At 37.0% G+C, this 23,337-nt stretch overlaps 1 protein-coding gene across 13 annotated transcripts in view; it reads right to left on the reverse strand.

The window, feature by feature from the left end:
- Nucleotides 1-2,110: 2,110 nt before the first annotated feature.
- DNAJC6 (DnaJ heat shock protein family (Hsp40) member C6) overlaps nt 2,111-23,337 on the reverse strand; it is a 191,043-nt gene continuing 169,816 nt past the window's right edge. For all 13 annotated transcript variants that reach the window (XM_058303430.2, XM_058303431.1, XM_058303432.1 and 10 more), the window contains 4 exons: nt 10,554-10,817; nt 7,110-7,252; nt 5,532-5,708; nt 2,111-4,406 (listed from right to left, as the gene is read on the reverse strand). In XM_058303430.2, the coding sequence (XP_058159413.1) occupies nt 4,305-4,406; nt 5,532-5,708; nt 7,110-7,252; nt 10,554-10,817 (686 nt within the window). In that variant the 3' untranslated portion in view covers nt 2,111-4,304. The remainder of the gene's footprint in view (nt 4,407-5,531; nt 5,709-7,109; nt 7,253-10,553; nt 10,818-23,337) is intronic.

The raw sequence follows: 23,337 nt of genomic DNA on the forward strand, positions 1-23,337 counted from the left end.
TCTCAACCACTGATTTTTGTTTACACAGCCAGTCCCTTTACAGAACCTACCATGTGAAGTGTCTTTGCCATTTTACATAGACAGATCTGTCAGCCCAAGGAGGGAAGAATAAGAGCTAAGGCACTGGTTACTTTGGTTGCCTTTTCCTGCTCCTATTACCCACTCCCCACAACCTGAGGTTCCAATGTATTCTAGCCCCAGCATTGACCAACATTGAAACACTATGTCCTACCTACTACCAGTAACAGTAATAGCTACTATTTACTTAATACCCACTTAATAAGAGGTAGTTTACATATACAATCCCTAATTCCTTTATGGCAGGGTAGTTAGGATTATCTCTATTTTACAGTTGATAAAATTAAGATTCACAGAGTTTAAGAAATTTGCCCAATATGACAGTATGTCAGTGGCAAAACGAGAATTCAAATTCAGTTCTTTTCATATCAGTTAGACATAAATATTCATCTTTTTGTGTCTGGCTTATTACACTCATCATAATATCCTCAAGTTTCCTCCATGTTGTAATAGGCCTCCCCAACTGATTTCTTCTTACAACTGAATAGTATTCCATCATATGAATATACCACATCCTGTTTAGCCATTCATCAGGAGACACGTAGGACACTCGCTGATATGAACTGAATACAATGAGTAGAATTATAGAGTTGGACTATGAGGTGTAGGTTGGTGGGAGACAAAATGTGGGAGGAGAAGGGGGAGATGATGCAGGATTTATGTAGAATGTTTAATAAGGTCAGTTGTAAATATGTGGTAATGGATGGACTTTGTGGTAACACATAATGAGTAACAAACACTGCTGATCTATGGGTTTGATTGTGGCTGATGTGAGCAGTCTAGGGAGATTAATGTTAGTGAAGGACAGCTGGAGGATAATACAGGAAATACGCAACAATTATTTTGGCAGTAGATGAGAATTGTGGTTAATAAGATAAATACAGAAATGTTCTTCTACTACAAGGTGTTAAGAATGGGTGATACCTGGGAAAAATATAACAAAAGTAATTTATAGACTATAGTTAACAACATTGTAATGTTGTTGTAGCAAATGCAAAGCAGGTACTGTATTAATGCTAATAGTCAAAAAAAGAATATGGGGTTTGATTTTGTGAGATATGAATATGATTAAGCATTTTTTCCCTTTTTTTTTTCATTAATAAGGAGACCTTGATCATGTCATTTAACTAATTTGTGTTCATCTAGATTAGAGGAACAATTAAGTAAGCAGTTGGAATTAAATGAGATAAAAGAGCCTGGACAGAACATTTTAGGAGTAATGCTTCCATAACTTGTTGAGCTTCTTTTTTCTGTTATTTTATTTTTTTGAATTTGAAATAAAGTTTGAATATTTTAAAAAAACACAAAAAACAAACTCAGTGCTTATGGTCTCAAACCAACACTTTACCTCTCTGCCCAAGCAGCATGGTTTATTTTCCGAACAATCAAAACTTGACCTAAATTTCTTGGTAGGTGTTTCCAGCAGTGAAACCATCATGTTGCTGTTATAACTGTTTCTGAAATTTGACTTCTGTGTTCATTCATATACATCGGTGTTTCATCAGTGGCATTAGGCACTAGGACACAACGTGAACATTCTTCCTGAAGTAGACGGTACAACAATGGTTTAAGTGCTTTAGTTTTGCAGCATTTGTTTCCAAATTAACATGCTGCTTTTGTCCTGAAAGGATTAAAATATCTGGGATTTTATTTCTTAGACAAAGTCCCACCTCCCAAGATCAATTCTTTCATGTCCATATATGAATGCACTTTGAATATCATTACTATCATAGCTAGGAGGACAGGATTTCTATGCTAATTATTTTTAAATATGTATATATTCATGTAACATGATTGAGAGATGATCACATTAGCAAGCTCACCAAAGTGTACATATGTGTATGAAGGTGGGAGTGATTAAAGTATAAATCCAGAAATCCTATCAGGATTTGGTACATTTGGCACAAATGTATTTTATGCTTTTCATAATCAGTCCCCATAACTTTCCTTAAAAGTAGATCATGTTGGAAGTTGGAATTCAAGCTTGTCATCATATTCCTACAAGTGCAAAAATAACTTAGGTTTCTACAAATGTTTTTGAGCCTTTAATATACATTACAAATATTTTAGACCAATCACATTTTGTTGTGTGCAAGATATTTACAAAACAAAAATATATTACAATAAATATGAATGAAACTATGAAGCTGATTAACAACAAGCTCTGTCACAACCAGATATTTAAAAGGAATTCAAAAACCTGTTGGTCTGTATATTTTAAGAGTTTTGAGATAAATAGGGGTCCTGAATTATTATGTATCCAGAAAAGAGATATGGGGGAAAATTCCCCAATTTAAGTTAGGTAAGATTCTTTCTCATTGCTAATTATATAACATTTAAAGATGTTTTAAACTGTGAACATTGATGAATCATCCAAACATGATACACAGCTAATATAGTTCTATTATTTCAAAATGTACATGACAGTCACATAATATCCTTTTAGTTATTATCGTTATATTTTGTAGTTCACACAATATCTACAAATGTGAATGAGGGAAAAAAAAACAGGTCACGGCAACATGTCTCACATTCCAATTTTAAATAAGACAAGCACATACTGGATCAAACGTTATTTCATAATATGTTAATAAATAACACCTAGTTTGTTATGGTTACCTTGAACAGTTTACAGCTGTATATTTTAAAAGAGAACATTTTCTGCAAGTTTCACATTGTCAGTAAAAGGTAAAATAAATAATGAACCTTTAAAACCAGAACAAAAAGAGGAGAGAGTGATCTATATAGAACATAAAGAATTTCTGACATGCTGGTTTTCCAGTACAGTTTGCCACAAGAAAACTAAAATAGAAACAAACAAAAAAACAAAAAAATGATTGTCTTTTAAAAAGAACTTCTGAAAGCTTTACACAATATTGAATAGGAAACTTTTAGGATTAGCATGGAAATCTTTTTGCCCATCTGCTTTGCACAAATATAATATGCACACTGTGTGTATGCATACCAAAAACTGGTCTACAAAAGTCAAAGGATGACAACTGCTTAATCTTCTAAATGAGTAAGTGTCAAAACAATGAACTGAAATCCAATTAATGTGAAGTCTGGAAAGGTTTCATTCTTGCTTTGCTTTCACAGATGTCTCAGAACCAATGCTGTCCTTTTGGACCCCCAACTACTTTGAAAACAATAAACTCGGCTGAGGGGTCCAGATTTGCCAGGTGGGGATAGGGGACCTGCCTCCTCAAAGCAAAATACTGACACATGCCATCTGATTCCATCAGAAGGCAAACACATTTCTTTTCCTGCATCTGCCTGTTTCTCCTGACAAATATTCAGTTTTGTCTTCTAGTCTCATACCACAACCACTCACAAATCTAGAGAATACTGAGTCCATACTAGATATTGGTCCTGATAAATTGTGAGTGGGCCATACTGTTTCCAGGTAAGAACATCCTTGGCTAAGCAAAAGAACTATAAGCTTTATGGCAAAATTAGATATTTCTTTCAAATACAGTTTAGAGTTATGTTATTAAGACTTCTTTTTCTTTAAGAGACCACAATTTTCTGAAAAGGGAAGGAGGAGCCCAACCCCCTGACCAGGATATAAATTTTCTACATCTTCAGAGGCCCCATTTTCTTCAGCCAGAGTTTCTATTAATTTTTAGCTTATCCAGGAGGAGACATTGATAATTACTAGATTGTAGTATAATCATTAATCACAATTCACGTTCTTTTACATTTGCTAATCCTTCTGACTAAAATAAGTATACAGTATTATGCTAAGAGCGACACTAAATTTCCATTTTTTAAAACAAACAAACAAACTTGGTGGCTGCGTTCCTCAAGTTTGTGTAAAGTATTACTCAAATTACATCTTTTCAGAAAAATCTAAAAACCATTATTTAAAACCATTATAGAATCTTATCATAACTTTTGCTCTTTAATCAATGAGATGAGTGTTAAGCTTTCTATGGTCTTTATTTTCCATTTCCCCCAGGCAAAATTCTGAGCAGGCTTCCCAAAGGAAGGCCGGAATGTTGTAACTGTGCAAGGTCAACCTGACAAAAGGTTTTCTCTTGCTTTGGACATTTTGAGAAACCAAACACCCACATTCTTTACCAATAAGGAATTAATTCACTAGTGATTTACAATTTAGTACTGGAAACAAGTCACTGGAAGTTTTGGTTCAACTGTGAAAACCTCAGAATTGTGATATATACTAAGCATTAGCACAGGTCTGCAACAGAGATGAAAAAGCTTGTAAATTAATACAAGGGTTTTTGTCCTTGATTTTCAAATTCAGACCAGGCATCATTTAGCTCCATGAAAATCATCTTTGCATATTGTTCATAGGGTTGCCCAGTAGCCTATAGAAAGAACAAAAACATGTATTAGATGCCACAGATCAAATTTTATTTAAATTAAAATTTTTATTGCTGATGCGTGTGCTCTAAGTAATTGATTTTTTTCATTATGCCATTCCAGATTTTACGCTCCCAATATATGTGACCAATTACTATGACCTCCCCAGAAAAACCCTCACATACAGTGGTGGTAAGGAACGAATGAGTAGATAGCAGAGGACTTACAGGCAACAAAAAGCGCAGAAGTATCAACTAAACGGCAGTCTATCTGCAACTGACTGTCTGTATTTCTAAACTCCCGTTTTCCCATTTCTAAAAAAAGTAAGTTTTTTGAGACCCATAATAGGGGCATTCAGTTTGTGTATTTGTCTGGGCTCCCATTCTTCTTTCTCTGTTTATTCATCAAAACTCAAAGTACAAAAGTGCAGAGAAATGAAAAGCAAATACATCAAATCCAAGCATGTGTTCCTAAGTGACACTTCAATCACAACCATACATCATAGGACAAGTATAGTCCATTTGACAGTAAGATGACTCATTTCTATCTGGGAATGTTTCTGGGTATTATAATGATTTCAACGGGGCCATGAAATATTGGAAATTTCTGATCATGCAGAACACTTTCATGTGTATATGGCTCGATGGAAACATAAACCGGTATGAATAACATACTGATGGATTTGGTTCCATTTTGGACATCCTGCTGATACTCTCTAGTTTCAACAAATGCATTCTAAGCCTCTGTAGCTACAATCCTGGCTAAACATATCTCTGTATGTCCAAAGCAGAAAAGTTTTCCTTTGTCCAGCTCTTAGCCTATCCTTACTACTATAAGAAGCCTGGATATCATTTACATCTGATCCCTAAAATTTAGTCACTGGTGAATCTTACCCTCTCTAAGTAAGGCCCCCCTTCCGTTACTTGTCATTTCTAATTTGATCTATTTTCACCCACTTCATGAACCATAACACTTTGTTTAAATGTCTGATTTTGGCTTATAGAGTTTATTATCTTAATTAAATAGCCTAATCAACCAGCCAACTAAAAGTCTGCTGTTTTAAACATGTTCACAGAATAGTGGATGTAGGAGGACAGGAAAAATGATAGGACAAGGCAGGTAGTACTCACTTTATCTGGGTGCACCACCAGGACAGCCTTCCTGTATACCTTCTTCACCTGTTCTGGCGTCACTAAGTCTGCCATGCCGACAGGTTTCCACTTGGTCTCCCCAGCCCATAGCACAGTGTGCATGGTGGAGAGAAGTGCTCTGATGTTTCTCTCTTTACCTTCAATCCACTCCAGGATCTGTAAGCACAGGGGAAATTTAGGAATTCAAATTGCTCTCTCCCCTAGGATTCTGGAAAGCCCTGTTCTAGCACCATCAAGGTACTCTGGGCTTCTTGATACCAAAAGCTGTTGCCTCCACCTGGAATGCTTTTCTGCCTTCTGCCTCCTGCCTTGCCAATCTGGTTAACTCATCCTTCAAAAGCTTGCTCAAGTACTTCATACCCTTAGCCTCTGAGAGTCTACATACGCTCCTCATTCCTAAAATATAAACTCCTTCTGAAAGTATAAACATCACATCTATTTTACTTCCTACCATGTGCTCCTATCTAATGTAGTATCTGGCACATATACCCTCAATAAACATCTCTTGAAAAAAGAACGAACTTCTCTGTGCTAGTCTACCTTTATAGTAATTATCTGTGTATTTGTCTTTCCCTACCATTAGACAGCTCTCCTTGAGGAAAGGTAAAGCTTCTTACATGGCATTGTAAATCAGGACCCAATTAATATGCCTGGCAAAGAGTACAACTCAAAAATGTTTGTTATTTTTAGTCATTCATTCAAATTGGGAACATTCATAGTCTGGACAAATGAGATGATTAAATTGAAGGGTTGGCAACAATGCGTCAGCACTTAGAACACAATGAATGGTTTAGTCATGGTTGGTGATGGCTACTTCCCCACACAAAGTAAACACCTTGTACCCATTAAATAACCGAGCCTGGTTTAAAAGAAACAACTTTCTTTTATAAAAAATCATTGCCAAACTGTTAGAGTTTTCCTAACAAATGTTTTCAGGTAACAAAGGTTTTCAGCACAAGGTTTTATGAAGGAATATAAACCCTCTGTGATGTGAGATGTGAAAAGCAGGAAATTATAGAGAACTGTAGTATGCTTTTTCAAATGTGTAAGACTGGATTGCTTTGCCAGTCCCGGTTTTGGAGATGCTTGAATGCAGTAACAGGTCAGATCCTCAATCTTACAGATCCTGGGGGCTTCAGTTAATCGGGTCTAATATAAAGCTCTCAAGGCAGCAAGAGAGGACATAAATAATGCATAATTCTTATTACCAAATTCTAATCATTTATCTTTAGAATCTGAATGCCATCTGAATAACAAAATAATCTCTTAAAGAAAGCCATTTATTCATCTGAACAGTTAAACAAAGAAAATCTCTATACCATACCATGATATAAAATGTATTTCATTAGAGAAATTCAACAGCTTGTACAACCCTCCCAAAGCTCCTCTGTATTAAGAGTAAGGCTGCACTCAGGCCACAGCTACAGGGACCACCTGAAACACTGAGCTCACCAGAAACCCAACAGGGTGTGTTCTGTATGTTAGTTTCCATGCTGACATCTCCATGCATGAGACCTTGTCATACAGGATAATTACACAGGTCAGGTTTTCACTCACCTTTAATTTTTCAGGATCCATTTCCTTTGCCATTTCTTCCTTTCTCATCTCAGCTATTGTTCGAGGCCCCTTTTTGTCCTTGTGTGCATTGAAACCTTGACCAGAAAGCAGGTCTTCAAAGTCAGCAGCTTTTTGTTTCCCTTCTACAATACAATTTTTGAAAATTATCAGAGTTTTTATTTACAAATACTACTGTATCATTATCACACAGCACTTACAGTTTTCAAGGGGCCTTCATATGCATTGAGCCTGGTAATACTCACAGTTACTTTGTGAGCAGAGTAAGATACTGCCATACCCATTTTACAGATGAGGAAAATGAAGTCTGGAGAACTTAAGAGATCTGTCCAGAATTGTATATCACATCCACAGCAAAGCTAGCATTTGAGGGTCGATGGTTATTAGACTACATTCAGTTCCCTTTCCACTATACCATCTTTTTATAAATTAGGCTACTCATGATTTTCCCCAGGCCATATAACTAGTTAGGTACTGGTGATGGGACTGTACAAGGGGTGAGCGACACCTGAAATGTATGCTACTGCTTCCCTGCCCACATTTCTAGATGACCACAGTGTTCTTTATTTCCATGTACCTATTTCAGTCTATTTGGAAAGGCAGCCTAGCATGATAGCAAAGGCTATAGAGCCAGACTCATCAGTCCTGAATTCCAACTCTGCCACCTATGGGAGACGTGACCTTGGGCAAGTTACTTAACATCTTTATGCTTCAATGTCCTCATCTGTAAAACTGGATGATGATAACATTACCTATCTCATAGGGTTGCTGTAAGAATTAATGCATTAACATTTTAGAGTGCTTAGAATGGAGCTTGGATATTTAAATGTTTGTTAAATTAAAACAGAACAGAACCAAAATACAGCATTCCAACCAAATCACATCAACCAAAGTTGTGTCTGAGTTGAAATCCATTTGTTACCTCTATACTGTAAGATGTTCTTACACACTCGCATGTGCACAAACTAAAATGTAGCTAGGGATTTAGTCTGTATTGTCCACTGCTCTATCTCTGGTGCTTTCTATGCTGAAGATGCTCTGTAAATTTTGGCTAATTAAAGATATTTTCCCAACACATACTGAAGAGGAATGGAGGGGAAGCCCCCTGAATCTATGGAATTGTCCAAGGAATATCCTGTACTAACCAAAAAACAAACGTGGCATTACCTGTTCCTAACAAAAGAATTTCTACCAGGTTAGTACTGTGAGGCAGGAAGGATGACATCTGTGCCGTGGCCAGTACAGTGTGACAACTAAGAGCCAGAGTTCTAGATCCATATTGTCTGGGTCCAAGTCCTGGCTCTGTCACTTACATAAGCTTTAGGAACTTGGGAAATTATTGCATATTCTGTGTCTTGATTCCACATCTTTGATATGGTGCTGTTTTTGAGAGATCATATGAAATAACACATGAAAAAATGCTTAGAATAGCACCTTGCACATATTCAACACTCAATAAATGTCAGCTCCTATTACGAGGAAGAGCAAAAGAATTGCCTCATGTTCCATAGAGAAGAAGGCTTGTTCCCTCCTCATGTCCCTACACACCTCATTCTGGAGTATGCTCTAGTCAACTAAAATGTAAAATGTATCATAATAGGCCCTTTAATTTTTTTTTTTTAAGTTTTAGGTTTACAGAAAAATCTTGTAAAAAAATTCAGCATTTCCATATACCCCCCAGTTAACACTTTGAAGTAGTGTGGTACCTTGTTACAACTGATGAAAGATCATTAAAATTGCACTACCAACTAAAGGCCATGTGGCAGTTTGAGATTATTTTATGAATCCCAAAAAGAGAAAGATTATGTTTTTAAACTAATCTATTCCTCTGGGTGTGATAACATTTGATTGAATTAAATCTGTTGAGGGCCCTTTGGCTAGATTACTTGATAAAATAGATTTAGGGCTTTTGATTGGATTACATCAGTGAGGCATGACTCAGGTGGAGTCTCTGCCCTCTTTTGGGTCTAATGTAAATGGATACACAGACAGACAGACACAGGAAAAGGGAAGGTGCCATATTTGATTCTGCCACAGGAGAGAGGACTAGAGGATCGCTTAAGCATGAAGCCCCCAAAAGACTGAGCCCACGGAGCAGCTCGAAAAGAGACATACCCTGTGCCTGACAGCTGACAACTGAGCTCCGATAGCTGGGCTCTGAGAAATGGCAGATTCTGGAGGAGAAGGCAGAGACCTTGGCAGAGGTCGGCGGCCATCTTTGCCACATGGCAGCTGACTTTGGTGAGAAAGCATCTCTGATGGTGCCTCAGTTTGGACTTTTCATGGCCTTGAAACTGTAAGCTTTTACCCCAGATAAATCCCCTTCAGAAAAACCAACCCATTTCTGGTACTTTGCATCGGCAGCCCTTTGGCAAATTAAAACATTCTGTATATTACATTAGGGTCTCTTTTTTCCCACGTACCACTCTATTATTAACACCTTGCATTAGTGTGGCATATTTGTTATAATTCATGAAAGAATATTTTTATAATTGCACTATTAACTATAGCCCATTTACACTAGAGTTCACTGTGTTGTACAGTCCTGTTTTATCCTTTAATTTTTATTCTACCAGCATATACACAATATAAACTTCCATTTTTAATCACATTTACATATATAATCTGTGCTGTTAAATACACTCACAGTATTGTGCTACCATCACCATTAATTCCTAAAACTTTACAATCAATCTAAAAGAAATTATGTGCTACTTAAGCATTAACTCCCCATTCCTTAATAATAGGACTTTTAATAAAGTTGAATTTAACCATCCCTGCTGTGCACAATGTGTTATTTTTCACCCTTTGTCCAGAGCATCATCTAGACTTACCTGTTGGCCCATTTCGTGTTCTTCCATCTTTCTTCTCAGAAGAGAGGAACAACCACCCCAGGAGATCTGCTGATCTCAGGATACTCACCAACCAGAGCATAAGAAGCACCAAATGTCCAAGAGACACACAATCCTCTAAGTAGGACCCAAGGGTAAACCTGAACACAATGCTTGAAAGGTTCCAGACCTTTCCCTTTCCAAACTACCCCTACCAAAAAAATAACAGCTTCAACCTATCCACTCACCTCCATTCCTTCAAGTCCTTTAGTGCCTATCATGTGTCACGCACTATGCTAGGTGACAGTGATAAGTAAATAAGACACAGGCCCTGCCCTTGACATGGTTTCTGTGTGGAGAGAGACAGGGAAAGAGCCGGCAATGAAAAAATGGTTTGTTCAGTATTAGGAGCTTGGTAAACCTGGGGTGCTCCAGGCACAGCCTTGGAGGTTGGGATGAGGCTACCACTCTAAAACTGTAAGAATGCCTCAGAAACGACTGGAATTGTTCTCTGTTTTCTTCCTCAGATGTACACACCCAGGCATTATGACAACTCAGATCACCCTATACCCAAGCCCTATACCATCATTCTTACCCAAATTAGTTGATCCTTTCCCACGCTCGTTCTGGCCCCCAGGCATGGCTGAGAAGCTCACGTTGTAGTTGGGACGATTCTGGGGAGAGGAATGGGGCATGCTGGGCTGTGGCTTGGATTGTGACTGCTGCCAGGTATAGCCAACCCCCTGCTGCCACCCTCCACCCAGAGGCTGCGGAGATGCTTTCTGTGGTGAGCTGAGAGGTGGAAATCCTCCACCCAGTCCAGTCGGTGTGGTAGGTTTGCTGGCAAATGAAGAACTGCCTATGGAAAAAAGGAAAAAGAGGTAATGCTACTTTGAGTAGCTCTAATTCTTGTGCCTGAGATTTGTTTGCCTTGATGTTAGTGGAAAGTTCCTTGACTGATAAAATAATGAATCACTTTAATAGTTAAAGTGTGGGCACATATATTATTTCATTTAAGCCCAACAATGACATTGTAGATTTGTAGCATCAGCCCCATTTGTTTTATTCAGTTGAAAAACTGCAGCTCTGGACAGTTAAGTGATTTCCTCAAAGTGACACGGCCAGCAAGTGACAGAACTGGGGCTTGAGCACATGTCTTTGATTCCAAACCAGAAGAGCCCTGGCTCTTCTGAACCACCCACCACCACATCCTTAAGACCCCGTTCTAAGCAGATTCCATTTTTTCTTAGAGTAAAAACTACCAAATGACATTGGCCAGGAATAAAACAGGGTAAACTCACCCACTAAGGTGCTAATTAAGCTTCAATTATCAGGCTTAATCATTTGTTTGTTATAAGGACAAGCATGGTTAGTGCCCAAGAGTAAATGAAGTTGTTTTGAACTTTCACAAGTAGGTTTCAATTTCACACATTTCACTGCAGGAGAGCAAGCTCAGTCAACACTCTGACAACTTTGATGGGGACAAAGGATCTTACTCAAGCTTTGGAAAATGATATTAAATTGTGCCACGAATTTAAGTAGAATTCTGATGCTGTAATCTCCTAACTTTTAAGCACTCGCTGCACACATGCTGGGCTGTTTCCAAAATATGAAGACCAGCTATGACTTGTGTTTAAAGAGGTAAAATAAGAAATTAAAATGAAGTGATCACCAAAGTCGTTTTCATGCAGAGCTCAAAGTACTAATGACAGTAAAGCAATTAACATCTATAAAGCTCTTCAGAGTTTATAAAATGTATATATGTTCATTGCTGCCTTTAATCTACATAACTCCCCCAGGAGGTAAGTAATACTACTGTCTCCACTTTAAAGATGAGAAAATCAAGGCTCAGAGAGGTTTATTAACATGCTCATTAACACATAGCCAGTTAATGGGGCTGGGACCTGACCACAGGCTTTCTAACTACAAATCACAGGCTCATTTCCTGCTTATTTCCCCAATCCCTAATTCCTCCCCAAATTTTTGAGCCTTTTGTTACATCAAATCCCAACTGTCTCTTCTTCCATAGATATTTCCTCTTTTCTTATCCTGAGACTCTTCTTTCCTTCCACACTGTGAATAATGTGTATAATGGCCAGTGAGCGTGGAGTTAATTTTGAGTTTGAGTCTCAGCTCTATCCCTCATTCATGCATTCATTCAACCATTATTTGGTGAGCACCTACTATGTGCCAGGTACTACGCTGGGCACTAGGAATATAGACAAAAGCAGGCTATAGCGAATCTTTGCTCTTTTGACACCTAATGAAAACTTTCACCTCTTGAAGTTCTGTGAAATCACAACTGTGTTTACATCACAGGTCTGCTGTAAAAAGACAACAGTTATACGAAAATCATTTGAAAACCCCAAACTAAGAGGCATTATATATGATAAAACAATGCAAGTTCCTGTGCCCGACACATGCCTGGTACATCATGAGTGCTCCATAACTAATTGATAACAGGAAAAGGTAATGATGGGGCTTGCACTTGGAAGCTTGGTGTTGCCCCTTTCAGTCTATAACTCAGAGCAAGAGGCCTCTCCTCATGGACCCCGGGGCCACTCTGCCAACAGCACATCAACATGTAGCTAAGGTTGGTATTCATTCTGCACTGGGGTTTCATTTCATCATTTCAAGAATGTTTACTGTCTTTTTTCTGAATATTTCTACTTATTACTTAACAGTCTGATTAATATGGAAAATGAAAAAACTAAGAAAGGGAAAACTCTGCATTCCCACCTTACTTTAATTCATTTGTTCATTTATGAAACAGTATTGACTGTCTTCTATGTGCCACATTGCAGATACAATGGTGAAAAGGCGGATGCTGGCCCTGCTCTCACAGGCATCAACAATGTACGACTTTCTGATGTCTTCCTACCCTTCCAGGATAGTTCCTACCCATGTCATCAATTCTAAGTGTTAATGCTACTGAAGCACAGAACTGACAGAAATGCAAAGCAGTATCCAAACTTAGAGGCCACTGCTATCTCCACTGACACTTAAAGCACTGGTTCTCAATCTTAGCTGCACATTAGAATCACCTACAGAGCTTTTAAAAATTAAAAGAAGCTGCAGACTTACAGAAAAATCATATATAAAATACAGAGTTCCCATATACTACTGTATAAATAACACATTGCATGGGACAGTACCTTTGTTACAATTGATGAAACACATTTTTATAATTGTATATTGTTAACTCTAGTCCATGGTTTAATGTACAGTTCAATGTGTTGTGCAGTTTCATGTATTTTTAAAATTTTTTATTCTAATAACATATATAAACTTAAAATATCCCCCTTTGAACCAGTTCCAAATAAATAATTTGTTGTTATTATGTTCACAGTGCTTTGCTACCAAAAGTTTTCCATCATCCCAAATAGAAACTTTGTACATTTTAAGCATTAATTCCCTATTCTCTACCCCATCCCATCCCTGGTAACCTATAATGTAGATTCTGACACTATGAGCTCGCTTATTCTAGTTATTTCATATCAGTGAGATTATATAAAATATAATATTTGTAGTCTTGTGTCCATCTTATTTCACTAACATTATATCTTCAAGGTTCATCCATGTTGTCACATGTATCAGAACTTCATTCCTTTTAATGGCTGAATAATATTCCACTGTATATATTATATATACTACATTTTGTTTATCCATTCATCAGTTGATGGGCACTTGGGTTGCTTCCATGTTTGGCAATTGTGAATAATACTGCTATGAACATCAGTATGCAAATAGGTGCTTAAGTCCTTGCTTTCAATTCTTTTTTTTTTTTGCTTTCAATTGTTTTGCGTATATACCTAGAAATGGGATTGGCAGGTCAAATCATAATTCTATATTTAAGTTTTTGAGAAACTGCCAAATTGTCTCCCACAGTGGTTGCACCATTTTATATTCCCACCAGCAATGAATGAGTATTCCTATTTCTTCACATCCTCCCCAACACTTGTAACTGTCCATCTTTTAATAATAGCTATTTTAGTGGGTGTAAAAAGGCATGTCATTGTGGTTTTGATTTGTATTTCCTTAATGGCTAATGAAATTGAGCATCTTTTCATGTGTTCTTCGGTGATTTGTATATTTTCTTTGAGAAATGTCTATTGAAGTCTTTTGCCTCTTTCGAAAAATTAGGTAGCTGGTCATTTCATTGTTACATTAAAGGATTTTTTTATACGTCTGGATATTAAGCCCTTATCAGTTATGTGACTTCCAAATATTGTCTCCCATTGTGCAAAGTCCAAGAAACTACTGCCTATCACAAGGTTCTGAAGACGATATCATTTTCTTCTAGAAATTTTATATTTCTGGCTGTTACAATTAGGTCTTTGACCCATTTTTAGCTTATTTTTGTATATCGTGTGAGGTAGGGATCCACCTTCATTATTTTGCATATGGAAATTCAGTTTTCCCAACACCATTTGTTGAAGAGATTGTTCATGCCCAGTTGAGTGGTCTTTACCCCCCTGTCAAACTTCAGTTGGCCAAAAATGTGAGGGTTGATTTGTGACCTCTCAATTCTATTCCATTGGTCTATATATCTATACTTTTGCTAGTACCCTGTTTAATTTTGATTACTGTAGCCTTGTTAAAGTTTTAAGATCGTGAACTGTGAGTCTTCCAACTTCTTTCTTCTTTTTCAAGATGGCTTTGGTTATTCAGGGCCCCTTACACTTCCCTATAAATGTGATGATTGACTTTTCCATTGCTGCAAACAAAGCTGTTGGAATTTTTATTACGATTTCTTGAATCTGCAAATCTCTTTGGGTAGAATTGATACCTTAACAATATTTAGTCTTCCCGTCCATGAACAAGGAATATTCTTCCATTTCTTTTAGGCCTTCTTTAATGTTTTTCAGCAATGTTTTGTAGTCTTCTGTGTCCAAGTCATTTAGATCCTTGTTTAGATTCATTCCTAGATATTTGATTCATATACTTACTATTGTCAATGGAATTTTTTCTTGTTTTTTTTTTTTCCTTCTGATTGTTCATTACTGGTGTACAGAAACAGTACTGATTTTGGGATGTTGATCTATACCCTTCTACTTGCTGAATTTATTTATTAGTTCTAGAATCTTTGTTGTGGACCTTTTAGGACTTTTTTGATATAGGATAATGTCATCTGCTAATAGGGAAATTTTGGGCTCTTCCTTTCCAATTTGGATACCTTTTATTTCTTTTTTATGCCTAATGACTATGTCAAGAACTTCCAGTATAATGCTGAATAACAGTGGTGACTATGGGCTGCCTTGTTTTGTTCCTAGTCTTAGAGGGAAAGCTTTCTGTCTTCATCATAACGCATGATGTTATTGGTGGAATTTTCATATATGCTCTTTATCATGTTGAGGAAGTTGTCTTGTATTCTTAGTTTTACAAGAGTTTTTATCAAGGAGTGCTATATTTTCTCAAATGTCTTCTCTGCATCAATTGAGATCATCACGAGGGTTTATTCCTCCACACAGTTAATGTGCTATATTATAGGGATTGATTTTCTTATCCTGAATCACTCTTGCATACCTGGGATAAATCCCACTTGATTGTGGTACATAATTCTTTCAATGTGCTGTTGAATTTAGTTTGTTAGTATTTTGTTGAGGATTTTTGCAACTATATCCATAAGAGATCTGTATTGTTTTTTTGTTTTGTTTCTGTGAATGTTCTCTTCAATTTTTTGGAGGGGTTTGAGCAGCTTTGATGTTAATTCTTCTTGGAATGTTTGGTAAAATTCCCCTCTGAAGCCATCTGGTTCTGGGCTTTACTTGTTGGAAGATTTTTGATTACCGATTCAAACTTTTTACTAATTTTTGGTTTGTTGAGATTTTCTCCTTCTTCTTGGGTCAGTGTAAGTAATTTGTGTGTTTCCAGGAAGTTGTCCATTTCTTCTAGATTATCTAATTTGTTGGTGTACAGTTGTTCATAGTATCCTCTTACAGTCCTTTTTCTTTCTGTGAGGTCAGTAATAATGTCACCCCTTACGTTTCAGATTTTATTTGTGTTCTCTCTTTTTCTTCATTAGTCTAGCTAAAGATTTGTCCATTTTATTGATCTTTTTAAAAAAACCAACAGTTGGTTTTGTTGATTCTTTTTTTTATTTTTATTTTTTAGATTTATTTATTTATCCCCTCCCCCTTGTGGCTTGTTCCTTTTCTTTTGCTGTCTCTTCTTTGTGTCCATTCACTGTGCATTTTTTTCTATATCTGTTTGTCTCCCTTTCATTGCGTTATTTTGCTGTGCCAGCTCTCCCTGGTGCGTGGGCCACGGGCCGTCAGCTCTCTGTGGCACATGGGCCATCATCTCTCTGCAGCGCACAGGCCAGCTCTGCCTTCACAAGGTGGCCCTGGGATGCGAACCCAGAGCCTCCCATATGGTAGACGGGAGCCCAAGTGATTGATCCACAGTTGCTTCCCTGATTCTAACATTTTTAATTCTCTTCTTCATTTTTCTCCACTCTAATCTTTGTTATTTCCTTTCTTCTGCTCACTTATAGTTTAGTTTGCTCTTCTTTTTCTAGTTCTTCCAGTTTTGAAGTTAGGTCTCTCACTTGAAATCTTTCTTCTTTCTTAATGTAAGCATTTAGAACTACAAATTTCCCTCTCAGCACTGCCCTTGCTGCCTCCATAAGTTTTGGTATGTTGTATCTTCATTTTCATTTGCCTCAAGCTATTTCCTTATTTCTCTTGTGATTTCCCCTTTAACCATTGGTTGTTTAAAAATAGATTAATTTCTCCATATTTGTGGCTTTTCCATTTCTTTCTCTGTTTCTGATGTCTACCTTCATTCCACTGTGGTCAGAGAAGATTTTTTTGTATGATTTCAATATTTTTTAATTTATTGAGACTTGTTTTGTGACCTAATATATGCTCTATCCTGGAGAATGGTACATGTGTACTTGATAAGAATGTGTATTCTTTTTCTATTGGGTAAAGTGTTCTATATATGCCTGTGGCAGTTTGGTATTGTTTATGAATTCCAAAAATAGATACTGGATAATTTGTAAATTACTCTGCTCCTCTGGGTGTATTAGATTGTATTAGATTCAGAGGTTTTACTTTATTAAATCAAGATTAGGGCTTTTATATGACCACATCATTAGGTGACTTAGTTTGAGTCCTCACCCACCCTGCTTTTTGGGCTATATAAACAGATGCTCAAAGACAGGGAAGTAAATACACAGAGAAGGAGAACACAGAGAGTTTAGTTTTGGAAGCTGGAACTCTGGGGAGGGGGAGAGAGCTGAGCCATCTACCTGAGAGTTTGCAACTGAAGACGCCAGAGCCCTAAACAACTGAGAAAGCCTGGAAAGAAATAAGCCCCAAGGAGAGAGAGACGAGTCTTATACTAGCCTTCAGCTGAGATCAGAAGAAGCTGGGACCACAGAGCCTTAAGAGGAAGGGGAAGGCTGACTCTTGCAAGAGACTGGAAGGCATCTTACTCCTACATGTGGCAACAGACTTTGGTGAGGGAAGTAATTTACTCTTTATGGCCTTGTGACTATAAGCTTCTATCCCAAATAAATACCCTTTATAAAAGCCAACAGATTTCTGGTATTTTTCATCAGCACCCTTTGGCTGACTAATGCCATGCCTGGGAGGTATAGTTGGTTTAGAGTATTATCCAAGTCTTCTATTTCCTTATTGATCTTCTGTCTAGATGTTCTATCCATTATTGAAAGTGGTATATTAAAATCTCCTATTATTAATCTAGATCCATCTATTTCTCCTTACAAATCTGTCAATATTTGCTTCATATATTTTGGGGCTCTGATGTTAGGTTCATATATATTTTATATATAATTGTTATGTCTTCCTGTTAAACTGACCCCTTTATCAGTATATAATGACCGTCTTTGTCCCTCATAACTTAAAGTCTATTTTATTTGATACTATATAGCTACCCCAGCTCTCTTTTGGTTACTACTTGCATGGTATATTTTTTCCAACCTTTCACTTTCAACCTACTTATGTCTTTGAATGTAAGGTAAGTCTCCTAAACAACATATGTTGGGTCATTCTTGTCTATATATTCTGCCAATGTCTGCCTTTGACTGGAGAGTTTAATCCATTTGTATTTAAAATAACTACCAATAATGCAGGACTTTCTACTGGCATGTTGCCATTTAATATTTGTAAGTCCTATACCTTTTTTTGTCCCTCAATTCTTCTGTTAATGCCCAGTTTCATATTTATTTGATTTTTTTGTATTATACCATTTTAACTCCCTTCTCATTTCTGTCTGGATCTATATTACTTTCCCTTGTTAACATGAGAATAAAATTGAATACCCCAAATATATATTTGATACTAACTTGACTTTAGTAGCATGCATAGACTGTATAACTCTGCATGCCCTTTTCCATACTTGTAACAAATTATATCTTTGTAAATTTTATGTCCAAAACAATAGATTTATCATTACTTTCTATACATTTGAATTTTATGACTTGTATGAAGTAAGAAGTGGAGTTACATACCAAAAAAATACAATTCAATAATACTGGTATTTATAATTACCTAAATGGATACCTTTACTGGAGGTTATTTCTTTATGCTGCTTTCAAACTGTCTATTGTCCTTTCTTTTCAGTCTGAGGAATGTGATTAGCATTGCTTGTTGGGCTGGTCTATTGCTAATAAACTCCCTCAGCTTTTATTTATCTTGGAATGTTTTCATCACCCCATTTTTTAAAGTAAATCTCACTGTATATAAAATTCTTGGTTGGAAACTGCTTTCTCTCAGCCCTTTAAGTATTTCAACCCACTGCCTTCTTGTCTCCATGGTTTCTGATAAGAAATCAGCACTAAACTTAATTGGGACTCACTTGAGTCACAAGCAACATTGCTTTTCTTTTGCAACTTTCAGAATTTTCTCTTCGTCTTTTGCATTCAATAACATGATCAGTGTGTGACAAGGCATACTTCTTTTCAAGTTTATCCTATTTGGTGTCCTTTCTTGGATGAGCATATTCACATCTTTTGTTACATTTGGGAAGTTTTCTATTATTACCTCTTTAACTAGTCCTTCTGCCATTTTCTTCTCCTTCTGGGACTTCTATAATGTAGTCTATTAAGCTATTTTTGCTTTTTAAAATTCCTTTTTCTTTCTGTTCCTCAGCCTGACTCACTTCAATAATCTTGTTTTTAAGTTCACTGATTCTTTCTTCTGCCAGTCCACTCTACTCTTGGAATCCTCATGGGAATTTTTTATTTCAGTTTTTGTGGACTTCAACTTGAGTACTTCTGTTTTGTTCCTTTCTAAAATTTCTATTTCTTTAGAAATATTGTTCATTCATTGTTTTCTGATATCTTTTAGTTCTTTCTCTGTATTTTCCTTAATCTCTTTGAGCATACTATTTTCCTGACATCCTCTAGCTCTTTCTATTTTACTTCATCTTCCAGTCCTGTATGTCCACAATCTAATCTTCTTCATTTATGTGTTCTGGATTTTTATCTTCTTCCTTTGGTTAGGCCATTATTTCTCTTTCTTTCTTTGTCTTGCAGTCTTTTGTTGTACATTGTACATTTTAATATTTTTAAATGTTAACTCTTGGATTTATTCCCTGAAATATCTAATTGTTAACTTTATATACAGCGAGTGATATGATAGAGATTTTCTTGAGTGTCAGGAGCTAACAAAACCAAGGAAATCTAAGCAATTTGCATTGTTGCCAATTGGCTTTTCAATGGCTGATGCTCTCCTTCAGAGTTCAGCCCTCCTATCAAGCAGATCGCTCCAGTGCAAATGCAAAGTATAGGGTTTACCCTGTCTTTTCTGGGCCCGTGTCTTGCCTGGGCTTGTGCTTGCTAGTGGCCTTACAAGTTCCCCTGTTTATAGGAGTTTGAATGTCCCCCCTCTATTTCCCAAGAAACTGACTTTCTTCCTCTCCTGGGTGTTCCTTCCATTGCAGGACTTAAAGCAGGTAAGCCTTTGCCCCAGACTGCCCACTTCAATTGTTGCTTACACTGCTTTTGTTGTATCAAGCTGCTTTTGCCTGGACAGCAAATTCTGGGAGGAGATACTTGTTATAGAGGAGTTTCCCAAGCCAGTCTTTTGCAGCCATAACAAGGCCAGGGGCCCACAAAGGGAGTTCCGACCAGCTCCAAAATGCCATAGGTAAGGAATGAGGAAGGGGCCAGGAAGGGTGCCAGGAGCTTTTCCCATGGCTTCTGAAATCTGGTCTTTCTTGACTCAGTACCTGTTCAGCATATGCAACCCTTCAACTGTCCTCTGTAGCTCTGAGGGAGCATACTTTTTTAAAGTCTTTTCTACTGCTTTTGTCAGGGGTATGCTGGAACCATGGGCACCCTCCCTCCAGATCTTGGGTGACTAGGTTTTTATGTCCTTCTCTGGCACCAGCTAGCTATGCCATGGGCTGGACGCCATGCTGGACCCCACTGCTGCCTGCCATGAGACTGGGAGATGAGGCATGTTGACTGCCGTGTGGAGAGAACAATTTACTGCCTCTTCTTCCCATTCTTCCCTGAACTATGGAGTGTCAAAATAGTTAATTCAGACAGTTCTTGACAGTTTAATAGTTGTTCCAGTGGAGAGACTGATTCCTACAGCTTCCTACTCTGCCATCTTCTCAAAATTCTCCACCTAAGGAGTGTCTTATACCCAAGTCCCAGACCAGATAATTTAAATCAGAATTTCTATGGGAAGGACTAAAGTGTGTTTGTATCTGAACTGTTTAATGTGACAATATCTTGAGGAAAAGGACACTTTCACCTTTTTCTGAACTGCAGTTATATAATCTGGAAGTTTAATTTTTACTCTCAGAGTACTAGCCTAGGAGAGCTTCTAACACTCACTCAGATTTCTGTTCCCTATGTGGCTTTGGGAAAGTCATTTAACATTTACTAAGTTCCACAAAGGCAGTGAAAGCAAGAACAAAAAGGCTTCCAGAAAACAAATCTGGGACAAACTGAACATCAAAATGAATAATGACAGTAATGGATGATATCTCACTATATCAAAAGGAATCCATCAGTCAACGCTGATGACAGATTGATACAGATGGAAAGATAGATGATAGCTATAGATGATCTATTAGTAGATGTAAAATTAGAAAGATAGCTAGATAAGGGAAAAAAGAGAAGACTTACAGTAAAATAAGTAAAATGCCTCAGTAAAATGTCAACTAATATACATAGAAGAAAGAACAAAATTAGAAAACCAAAATTTTGCAACTATCATAGTAGTAATTAATTCAGGCAAGAATCATTCATGAATACTAAAACCAGTGGGTAAAAGTCTGATAGAAAATAGGATATTCTCAATTAGGATTATCTCAAATAGGATAGTCTCAAAATATCTCCTCCAGATTATGTAGTGTTTACAGAATGAAAACTAGTAACTACAGTGGAAGAAACTGGCAGTCAGTCAACCTTAATCAAATAATTAAAGATGGCATCAAATCCAAATTGACTTTCTCTACTGGCTTGTACCCTTTAAATATCAAGGTCATGAAAGACCAAGAAAGGCTGAAGAGTGGTCCCAGATTAAAGGAGTCTAAAGAGAAATGGCAATTAAAAGAAAGATGTGATGTTGGGTTGTAAAAAAAAAAAAAAAGAACTTCCCATAAAGGCCACCTTCTTAGAGAGGCAGTTCCTAGCCACTGGGTATCTAAATTAACACTCCATCCCATCTATCACTCATCACCCCTTCCCTGCCTTATTTTTCTTCATACTTAGCATGTTGGTTATGGTACAAGCTCCAGAGTAGAGATCTTGGTGTTGAATCCCTGTGATTTGGGCATATTTCTTAAAAGTTTTGTGTGTTTCCTTTACTCATCTGCAAAATGGAGATTATAATAGTCCCTATTTCAAAAAATTATTGGGAAGACTAAACGAAACGATATATATAAAGCACTTAAAATAATGCCTAACAAATAGTACATCCCCTAATGAACACTCACTTTTATTTTTGTTACTGGACATTATGTTATATATCCTTTACTGCTTGCTTCCTCATCTAGAAAATAAGCTTTAGAAAGGCAGGAGTTTTGTTTTCTGTTTTGTTTTTGTTTCTTTGGTTTTTGTTAGAACAGTGATAGCACATAGGAGGCACTTAGTCAATATCTGTGGAATGAATAAATTGGTGAAAAATGAGCAACAAATGAGATTTTATTAAGTTAAATTTTACCTGATGTTATTACCTTAAAATGTGAAAATTATCTGTATTAAGATATAAAGAAGATAACTCTGTACAATAAATCTGAGAGTTCTTAAAGGGAAAAATAATGTCTTTAGAGTATAGAATGAGGTCTGAAGAATCTGACACAATTACTAGCAATATGGTAAATATGCTCTTATTTCCTTGGTTCAATTTGGTTTTAAATGCTGCAGGAGGGCTTTCTGAGAACCTAGACATGGCCAATTTAAACCGTGTTTCAGGGCTACCCTATTTTTATTTAAAAACTCTCCACTGACCTAAAAGAGGAAGAAAAAAGAAGGAAGAAAAGGTTTCAGAACATCTTAGACCAACGAACTACTCCTTAACAAAGATTCGTTGGTGAAATAGGTTTGAAAACCCTACAGACAGTATCCTGGTCAGAGAGCATCAACATGAACACTGATGCTCAGATGTTTCTGCAGGAATCAAAATTCACTAAACCCACTGTTTCCCAAACTCACTTGCTCATGGAACACTTCTCCTGTAACAACTATTAACAAGATGGAGCACAACTTTAGAAATATTATACAAAGAGTATGCTATCTGTTTAGAATTTTACAAACTGAGCAGAGGGCACTGTAGTTAATGGGGAGAAGAGTGGTAACAGTATAAGGATCTCCCTGGTAACATCACAATAAGGCTGGTACCATGTGGCACAAATCAATCTAACTGGCCTTATCTCTCACTGGTTCACTACTCAAGACCTTTGTTGCAGCCAAACTCTGTTGTCAGATGTCACTAGGGGCTCTAACTTTATTCATACTATTAGCCCAAAATTATGCGTTGAAGAAATGGATTATAGGGGTTATTTCCAACCCAATATGTGGTGCCTGTTTCATTCTGTGTTTGGTTTTTTACAAACCTAATCTCGGGTTTCAGAGTAGAGTTTAAGAATACACTATTTTATTTTGGGTCCCAGGTGACACAACCAGTTCATTCTAGTACTCAAGATTTAGATTTGAGGTTTTTGTATTATTAATGTGGAGACAGTGGCCACAGGAGCTGCTGAGGGCAGGGAGAGGCAAGAAGAAGTGTGATATGGGGGCATTTTCAGGACTGAGAGTTGTTCCAAATGATATTCCAGGGACAGATGCAGGACATTATATATCCTGCCATAACTTACTGAATGGACTGAGAGAGAAAGTAAATTAAAATGTAAACTATAATCCAGCTATGTAGCAGTGCTCCAAAATGTATTCA

Source organism: Dasypus novemcinctus, chromosome 9 (genome assembly GCF_030445035.2).
Source record: "Dasypus novemcinctus isolate mDasNov1 chromosome 9, mDasNov1.1.hap2, whole genome shotgun sequence".
NCBI lineage: Eukaryota > Metazoa > Chordata > Mammalia > Cingulata > Dasypodidae > Dasypus > Dasypus novemcinctus.